The 9,759-nt window shown below is 30.1% G+C and overlaps 1 protein-coding gene across 1 annotated transcript; it reads right to left on the bottom strand.

Moving 5' to 3' along the window:
- Nucleotides 1-6,880: 6,880 nt before the first annotated feature.
- Nucleotides 6,881-8,799, bottom strand: LOC105800192 (NAC domain-containing protein 43). Its single transcript, XM_012631170.2, has 3 exons — nt 8,329-8,799; nt 7,944-8,209; nt 6,881-7,859 (listed from the first exon to the last, which is right to left on the bottom strand). Exons 1-3 carry the CDS (start codon nt 8,513-8,515, stop codon nt 7,092-7,094), a joined length of 1,221 nt encoding a protein of 406 aa, XP_012486624.1. The 5' UTR covers nt 8,516-8,799; the 3' UTR covers nt 6,881-7,091.
- Nucleotides 8,800-9,759: the final 960 nt, after the last annotated feature.

The raw sequence follows: 9,759 nt of genomic DNA, 5'->3' as shown, positions 1-9,759 counted from the left end.
TATTGCAAGATTGGATAATGGAAAGATGTGATAAAAGCCTCATTGAACAATATGTTGGAGAAACCTTAAGGTATGACAAATTGGACAAAATATGCATTATACCAGTTTTCTTAATGGGAAGGGTTAGGGAGACCTTAATTCTTCTGAAAGTCCATCACTAAAATTTAATCAAAGTTCTTTTTCATAATACAAATCATAAGCATAAAAGATTGCTTTACTTTTTCTTTTCCTTTATTTTTTTGGAAAATAGACTTCTCATAGTTTAAGTATGGGTTTAGAGTAAGACTTCTTTTTCAACCGACCACAAGAACTGTTGCTAAAAACTATGGCTAATGCTCCTAAATTAGGGATGCTAGTGCAGATCCAAATATTCATCGAGATATAATTCCATTTTAACCTACATGGATAGTATATATTCGATACTTTAACTATTATTCATAGTAAATTTAAAGTTGATGTGGATAGTTTATTTTTTTGGATATGTTTATAGTATTGTGATTAGGGGTGTAAATGAGATACTAGTGCTCGTAAACTATCTAAGTTCGATTCGAAAAAAATTCGAATTCGATTTAGTAATTGTTGAGCTAAGTTCAAGGTCGAGCCGAATTTGAGCTTAGTAATATTTGATTTGAATGGCTTGTGAGCCTTATCAAGCTTTTCATATCTGTACATTATTAAATTACGTTTTTACTTTTAATATATATTATTAATCCTAAGCTTAATTATTGAATCAAGCTCGAACTTTACTACAAAAATTTGTAAATGAGCTTAATTAAACTTGAGCTCGTTTGAGCTTAGAAATAGATGTTGAATTGAGCTCGAGCTCGATTTTGGCACTATTTGAATTCAGCTTGATTCATTACACCCTCAATTGTGATTGTCTGTCTTTTTTATTAAAAATATTATTTAAATTTTTTTCACTTATTAAATTTAAATATTTAATTATTTAAATTAGAATGAATTTAAGCTTAGATAACATGATTTAATACGATAATAAAACTACCAATAGATCACTCCGAGCTAAGCTCAGGCATTATGGTAATACTTTATGGCATTATAATCAAAATATCATTTCTATAATTTTATCCAAAGCACTATCCAATATTTTTGCCATTATTAATTTGTTGTATAAAACATTCACCCAATGACAGAATATTGCAACTTGCGAGATTATAGTATCAAAGAAATGCTTTAATTTGATTTCCGACAAAATAACACATCAAAAAATTTCCGAGAAAACAAGTCTTTATGGAAGTTGAAACTCACAAAGCCAATCAGAAATCATTGAGTCAAAAAGGGTCAAACCCATATCTTGCCCAACCTAGTATGGATGTTTTGTACTAGTTGATCAATTTTTCATAACAAGCCAATGTGAATTTAGATAATCAAAGCTTCGTTCTCATGCTGCAGTTAGGGGATAGTTTTCTTCGAAAAGTGTGCAAGCGATTGAAATTGAGAGAATTTTGTGTATATCGAATAAGGAGGATATCATGCTTTTTATTATTATTATTATCTCGGATCCTATTCTAATCAAATAATTATATGAAATGGTGTTAGGGGGATGTCTGGGTTGTCGTCAATGTCAAGTGGGAGAGAGAAAAAAAAGAGGGGAGAAGTGGGTTTTGTCTGTATTTTAGAAGGGGTGCGAATGCGAAGGATTGCAAATGCCAGGCAGCTCCCCTACACCATAATATATTGCCAACCTTTTATTATTCAGAAAATAAAAACACTGACACTGGTTGCTTGCTTCACAAAAGTGCATCCAATTGACAACTTTTTAAAACAATACTTAACAGGCTTCAATGGAAATATAAATTTAAAGGATTCAAACAGCTACAAATTATGATTCAAATGGCTGTATTTTTTGATAAAAAACTTATTTAATATTTTAGTCTTTTTATCAAAGTAAATGTTATTATCCTTCAACTCTTACCTAATGGGTCGAATATCAATGATTTATTGTATTTATGTGAAAAGAATATTTTAAATAAAAATTTTAAAAAGTAAAATAGATAATTGATTTGGATATCCAAATTTAAATATGTTATCTGTAAAAATTCAAATCCATTATATCAACAAATTATATAACAATTAAAAAAAATCAATTAAATATCTACAAATATTCGAGTCTATATTCATTCTTTACATGAAAACCCATCTTTTGAATGACGGCTTTCAAATAATGCAACTCCATCCTTCACTTTTTCTTCATTCTTCTCTTAATGCATTCCCATAATTTAACCTCAAGTATAGCTAATTTGAGGACATTAGAATTTTTTCATGCAGCATCTTTACTTTCTCCTGGCTTTCTTAACGTATCCAATGATGACCCTCTCAATATCTCTCTAGATTCTTTCTCCGCACCTCCCCACTTTATTGCCTTCTTCTCCCTTTCTAAAAAACTTTTGTCGTGTAACCCAAGGCATTCAATTTTTTTGGGGGGTCCGTTTTTGCTCTCCTTCCTTATGTCGTCTATGTCTTGCCTTTCCTTTGCTCACTTTTCTTCTTCTCCAATTTGTGCCATTCGTGCAACGCCTTGCCAAACATTTGAATTCCTCCTACCAAGTTTAAATGTGCTCCACCAATCCACCGCAATTTTATTTTAAAAAAAACATATTAACTAGAATTAGAAAATAACAACAAAAGGCCTAATAGACCTAATAAATGAAATGAGTCTAATAATTAGATATCATGCCCAAACTTTTTTATTAGGTCCACACTCAATAATGGATTGAAATTTCAAAAGAGAAACGATCTAATAAAAATTGGTCTATTTAAATCATTTGGAAGAACAATGATATAGATTTGCATTGGAATGGGCTTAGCAATGGAAAATGTGAAGGCTTCGAGATCAACCCAAATGGGGGTTCGTTGCCTACAATTTTTGACTTTTAAATCTCATCATGATGGGGAAATAATTCGGCTGCCCAACCCTTCTATTTTTCTTTTATAGACTTTGATGAAGCTACGGTACCATCAATTTCATTCTCCCGCTGGATGTTACATTTCGCCTTCTAATCGGGTCCCATGCACCTAATCAAATTGACATCTTCGTTAACCCTCATCTAAAACGTGTCTAAACAATACAAAATTGAGTCGACATATTTAATTCATGAGTTGGGGTAGCTGAATTTGCGCATTTTTCGCTGATATTTTTTAGAATTGTAAACTAGATGACAGATTAAACTACTTATACATAAGTTATGGGAGATGTATATATGAAATTATGTAGGTTGTGAAAATTAATAACCATACAATTTACATAATCAAAATCAAACATGAGAGAGAAGCAATTTATTGAGCATTTGATTAGGCGTAGAAAAGCTGAAATATTCGTTTTGGATGAGAGGTCAAGGTCAGGTTTGTCGGTAAACCCTAAAATTATGGTTTGGTCCCCTTCTCCATTTTATCCCATGTTTCATGTTTTTCTCACTCTGATTCTAATCATGAAATCAAATCCCTTTAACATTGAATAGAGAAGTAGTTGAAGTTTCTAGATAGATACTTAAATAAGTTAAAATACTATTATTTCAAATTTTACTTTTAATATTATATTAATAAGAAAGTTAATAATTTTTATTTCATTTTGAGAAACTATGAATAAAATTGTTCTTGTTTCTTATTTTCGATTCAATCTATTAACCACTTAAAAAAGAGATTTGATGACTTTTATTTTAATGTTAATGTGACTACTTTTATCTATTATCTCTTCCCAATCCATAAATCGAAAGAAAAATGCACATACGCACTTTTGAACTCACATCCTTCTTGTTATTGTAATAACAATGGTGCCAACTAGGTTAAGACTCAATTGATTAATATGAAATATATGTTAAACATAGTTACTAAATAAAAAAGTTAACGACATGGTTTTTAATAGGTTAAATTTTGTATTAATCTTTATACTTTGTGAAGGTTGTTGAATTAGTTCCTATAGTTTAATTTGATTAATTTTAGTTCTGTACTTTTCAAATTTTGAAATTTTAGTCTGACCCAAACATAGCGTTAAATCCTTTCAATTGAATTCAATTACTAGTATTTTACCATACATAGAATCATAGATTTAGTCCATATTTTTAATTGGATCATTCTAAGTCCCTATACTTTTGAATTATAATTTTTAGTCTAAGCAAATGACAATCGTTAATCCATTTATTGGATTTTGAGTGAGTAATATGTAGAAATAACAAACCGATATGGCATTACAAATATGATATATGTTTGCCGCATCAAATTTTAGAAATAGCAAAACTTAATGAATTCAACAATTATAGTTTGATGAGAACTAAAATTGTAAAAAGTACAAGAACTAAAACGATCAAATTAAAGTACATGGATTAAATTCACAACTTTCATAGTAGAATTTAGCACTTTAATATAAAATTAAAAAGTTAAACCTCTAATCTAATTACAAGCAAAGTTTTGAAAAAGAAAATATACATATAATTAATTTTAGTTGTTTCAATTCGATTTTTACAAAATTTTCAACCGATTTTGATCAATTCACTTAATTTTAAGAAATCAGTTAAAATTTGTAGTTCTTGTATAATTATTCTATTGAATTTTGGAATAGCCTGACGACAGCTTAAAAGTCTTGGAACATAAATGATTTTCTTCTTCGAAGACGATAAAAGAGACTATAATTAATTCTGACAAGGACCCCACTTTCATCGTTTCCAATTTGGATTTAAAAATACAACACTAATCTTTCCAAGTGTTAGGGATATTAATTAAAAATAATGATAAACAAATTTGGCATTTTATTCCCAATATTTTGTTGTTGTTGTTGCATTGCATACAACTTATCAGCATTGTTAATGATTTTAGGAATTGTTATTGTTAACTATGACTCTTATTTTTAGTCAAATTTGGAAAATAATCTTTTAGTTAAACCCTGTTTTGTTTATTTCAGTCAAACACTGATTAGTTTAGATATTAATTTAGCCTATAAATAGGCTCTTTTACAGCCTTAGAAGATACACCCATTAGATATTAGAACTCATAACATACATTTAGAGAATTTTGTGTTTACGTTTTGAGGGTTCTTTGTTTTCTGGTTTTCGGGGTTTAGTTTTTATCTCCATCTTTTGTACTCTTCATTCTTTTGCCATTATAATAAAATTATCTTTGCCCGTGGTTTCTTCTCCTCTTTGGAGGAGTTTTTTTACGTTAAATTTGTGTGTTTAATTTCTCAATTTATTCCGGTATTTTTTGTTACTTGTTGCTTAATCGGGTCGATCCTAACAGTTATGGATCTGAAATTTAAGCTAATATGTAGGAATGAAGTTAGGGGATGGAAATAAAATTAAATATTTTCTATACGTTGCAGCTTGTGTATTAAAAAAGACTAAATTGAATTATTAACTTTTAGAAGAGGGATGTAAATGCAATTTTGTTTTATGAATAAAGAGGGTTAAAGCCTTTGCAAGATTGTCTCTTCCAACTCATGATTTGATCTATTTAGGACTCAATTTTTTATAACCCAATATATAATAATATATCACCCAAACATTAATTTGGTATAATTTTGAGAATTATGAAGAAAAAAGTAAAGCCATTAGTCCAATAATTAAGAGCCAACCCTAACAATTTTAAGTGTAAAAACTAAAATAACTGTTTTAGCACAAGACAAAAGAGGTAAAGCATAATTTTGTATCGGCCCTAGCAGGGTCACCTTTCTCCCTCCTAATCTTGATAGGATTTTATTTTTCTTAGTAATTTGCAAAACGACATATATATATGGCTGACCACTTTTTGAATGTGATGTGATCATTTGTGTTTTTGGTTCCTGATTCCGAAGTCAGCACTAACCTATGATTAAAATTTGTCAAGCTTCTTTTCTTCTCCTTAAAGATTGTTAAGAAATTAGGGTAAGACCTCAAGCCTCCTTAGAACGGATTACAAACAGAAGAATTTGAGGATCACTAACCTTTGGTCTAATACTTGTTACAACTTTAATCAAGTGTTTTAAATATAGATTTGAGTATAATTGTTTGTAGTTATATATCTTTGATTGGGTCACTGAATTAAGTAAAATTAAAAGCACCTCGATTACATTTTCCAATGCTTAAGGAGGGTAAAATTGGAATAATACACGTAATTACAAACAATTACACTATAGCTTTACGAACATGTTTATATATGATTTAAGTTTAAAAGTTATTTAATACCGTAATAATAGTATTTTAATTTTAGGATATATATTTCATTTTTAAAATATTGTTATATGCTATTTTACTAAGCTCATTTAAATATTTTAAATTTTTTATTGATGAGAGATAATTTTCTATATATTTTGACCTACTAAACAATTAACTAAATTACATAGTATTTGTTATTAATTTTATACTTGATCAAACATCAATGGAATATAACAATAAGTACATGTTTAATATTAGAGATAGAATAGCTCGTTAAATATGAAATGCTAGAATAATTAGATAAAATTACTTAGAATATATTTTTCTTGTTAAGTCTATAGTAATTGTATTTCGAATATTTTTTGGACTAACATATTGTATACGATTATTTGATTTTAGGTTTTGGTACTAATTTATCGATTTTTTTAAGTATTATTGAGAATTCTTCTAATAATTAATATATTTACAATTATTACATTAATAAATTTATTTTAACCTATCATTTTGTGATGTAAAAATATACTCATGATAGAAGACTAAAATGAAGGAGAATAAAAGTGTACAAATTAACAAGTTCCAAAGTTATTATAGATAAATTATTATAAATGCAATCCTGAATTTTGAAAAAAAAAAATGTCATGATTGCCTCATTGCAATCATTTCATGTAACATTCCCAAAATCTCCTCAACGAGATTAAAACACTATTAAACTCCATAAAAACCTTGTCTGGAGAGATAAATGAGGGGAAATTAGATCGATCACATCGTTATTTAGTAAACTTTGACAATGCCATCCCATCTCTCATATTTCACCCTTATTTATGCAAATACGTATGCATTTGCATTCACATTTTTACACGTACGTATATATCCGCGTATATATTTCCACATATACCTCAGAGACTTTGACAAATGAGTAGGCTTCTTTGTATGATCTTGATGATACGTACTTCAATTATACCGACACTGGTAGAAGGGGTCTGATGATGACGACGGTGATGATGACTTCGTCAAGCTCCATAGATCAATCTCGTCGCCATAAACCTGAGAGTTTTGATTTGATCTCTGCAAACGTATGTTCGATAATTGAATATCATCATGGTGACAAAGACTGAAAGCCACACTAGGGTCACTCAAATATGATTGTTGCTTGCTTGTCTCTACTTGACCATTTAACTGAGATGCCACAAATCGGTCCAGTGTGACCCAGTCATTAACCCAAATGTTTTTGGATCCATTATTATCATCAATCACTGAATCCGTCTGATGATGATCATAAGCACCACTATCCCCTTGGTTGATCGAAGATGGTTGGGTTACAGTGATCAGGGTATCGTCGATGGATTGGTAACACGGCTTGAAGCTTGTTTCTTGATCCAAGAGTGGACTATGAATGGGAAGCGGAGGGAGAGTTGGGCTTTCCAGTCTGGGCATATGCATAAACATTTCATGTTTGTTTTCTTCAAAACTTCTCGGATTGTTCGTGCTGGTAAATAAATCATTCTCCATTTTGCAAGTCTTTCCCATACACTGAAGAACTTGATCTAGAACCTCCTCGTTACCGGAGAAAACCATCGGCGCCTCTGGATCCGGTGAAGTGTAAGAAGATGAGCTTTTCGGATCCTCTAGGGTTTTCTGATAATTCTTCTTTCTAAATACACGGCAAACCACCCAACCATCTTCGGCCATAGAATCTCCAATGGTTTTGAAACTCTGGACCTATGTAAGATTGATACTGCAATATTACATGCATGCATGAACATAGAGAGAGAAAGAGAGAGGAAATGGTAGAGGACTGCTTACATTAGAGTCATTATCGAGCCTATATTCATGCATAATCCAATCGGATTTCTTACCATGAGGCGCTCGTCCCTTATAAAACACCAACGTCTTCCTCAACCCAATTCTTCTAAACCCACAATAGATAATCTTATCGCGACCAGTGGCTTTCCAAAATCCGGAAGCCGTGGCACGATTCGTTCGGGTCCCCGTTGGGTATTTCTTGTCCTTGTGGCTGAAGAAGTACCAACCATTCTGTGGGCTGGAACTGGAACCTACTTTACACTTCTCTGCATGTAACACACCCACCCACAAAAAAACAGAGGAAATGCATCAAAATCCTATACTTAAAATAGAAAAGAAGAAGAAGAAGAAGAAGTAGAAGGGTGCGTTTGATTTGGGGGCGTACCTTGTATATCCCAAGGCTCAAGTTTGTTAAGATCAACTTCTGGTATAACATCAAGATCTATCTTTTGAGAAGCTACTTTCTTTCCGAGGTAATAGTGAAGAAGTTCTTCTTCAGTGGGATGAAATCTAAAACCAGGAGGAACCTGAGACTGGCCATTAATGGATAGATTCATATCTGCTGACTGCATTTAGCTGATCTCTTCAAATCAGGCAATAAAGGGTAGCTTTTTTTTCTGCTTTCTGAGATATATAATAGTTCTTAAAATAATAAAACAGATCATAATCAGCCATGAGAGAGAAAAAGAGAAAAGGGAAGGGGTGCGTTAAGGGTAATGCAGTCATGATATTGTATATTGGTGCCAAATATGCATGAAAAAGTTTGGGGTATCATTCGCGACTGCTGTACTTGGCCCTTGAGAAAAGTGAATTAAAGATAGCAATGAGCGGGGGATGATTGTCTCATTCACCTCCACCCTGCTCTTGCATTGATGTACAAAGCAACCATCTCTATAAATGTTAATTATTTATAACACTTCACCTCGATTTTTACTCTTTTAGACCCTACGTAGTTTTTCATTTAACTTGAAATATGATGATTGTTAATGTTAAAGAAAATGGAAAAAATGAATTTACTTAGGTTTTATGGTTTTCTTCTTTAAATTATTTTATTTATAAAACTATTATTTTAATAAATAAATATCATCTTAGAAAATGAGAGAAAGATATATCCATTTATGGGTTAATATTTGATATATTAGTAGTGTATTTTTTTATTTGGTCTTAAAAATTGTTACATTTCTCTTTTCTTTTAAATATTTATTTTAATATTTTATCATACTCCTATAAGACACTTATCAACTCCTCCACCTTATTTACGGAGTTTAAAAACTTCATTGACAATGTACCAAATATTATTCCTTCATTTATTTATAAATATTTTTATAATTTTTATGGAAAATGAATGTATAATTTTTTTTTGAATTTTTAAGAATCAAAGCTACATTGAAATTGAAGATAAATTTGTTGATTTTTTTATAATTAGGACCAAGTTGATAGATCTTGTAAATATTGGAGGACTAAATTTATTCTTATATTAAATTGAGAAAGAATTTGTAGCAGAAATTCTTTATTGAACAATCTAAGAATATAGAAAGAATCTAAGAATTTCATATTATAATATTTATATATTATTATGTTTTAATTTCGTGTACATTAATTATTAATGAAACACTACTAGTTTTATGAAAACTTTTAAAAATTATTAAATGTTACAGCCAACCTTTTGCATTGCAAAGGTAAAGAAAACTAGTAACAATATATACTTAGATTTAAAATATAGATTAATATTCAAATTTAAATTATACAACTTTTAAAAATATTAATTACTTTAAAATATTTAAATATCAAAATATTAATAATGAGTTACAATAAT

The sequence above is a fragment of the Gossypium raimondii genome, chromosome 9 (genome assembly GCF_025698545.1).
Source record: "Gossypium raimondii isolate GPD5lz chromosome 9, ASM2569854v1, whole genome shotgun sequence".
In the NCBI taxonomy this organism is placed as follows: domain Eukaryota; kingdom Viridiplantae; phylum Streptophyta; class Magnoliopsida; order Malvales; family Malvaceae; genus Gossypium; species Gossypium raimondii.
Note: the sequence above shows the minus strand (reverse complement) of the source record. Positions and strands in the feature narration are given on the sequence as shown.

Coding starts and splice junctions, on each gene's coding strand:
- LOC105800192 (XM_012631170.2), bottom strand. CDS start 8,515: ATGCAGTCAGCAGATATGAATCTATCCATTAATGGCCAGTCTCAGGTT. Junction 8,210..8,328: donor TGAGCCTTGGGATATACAAG/GTACGCCCCCAA, acceptor TGTTACATGCAG/AGAAGTGTAAAGTAGGTTCC. Junction 7,860..7,943: donor GGCTCGATAATGACTCTAAT/GTAAGCAGTCCT, acceptor AATCTTACATAG/GTCCAGAGTTTCAAAACCAT.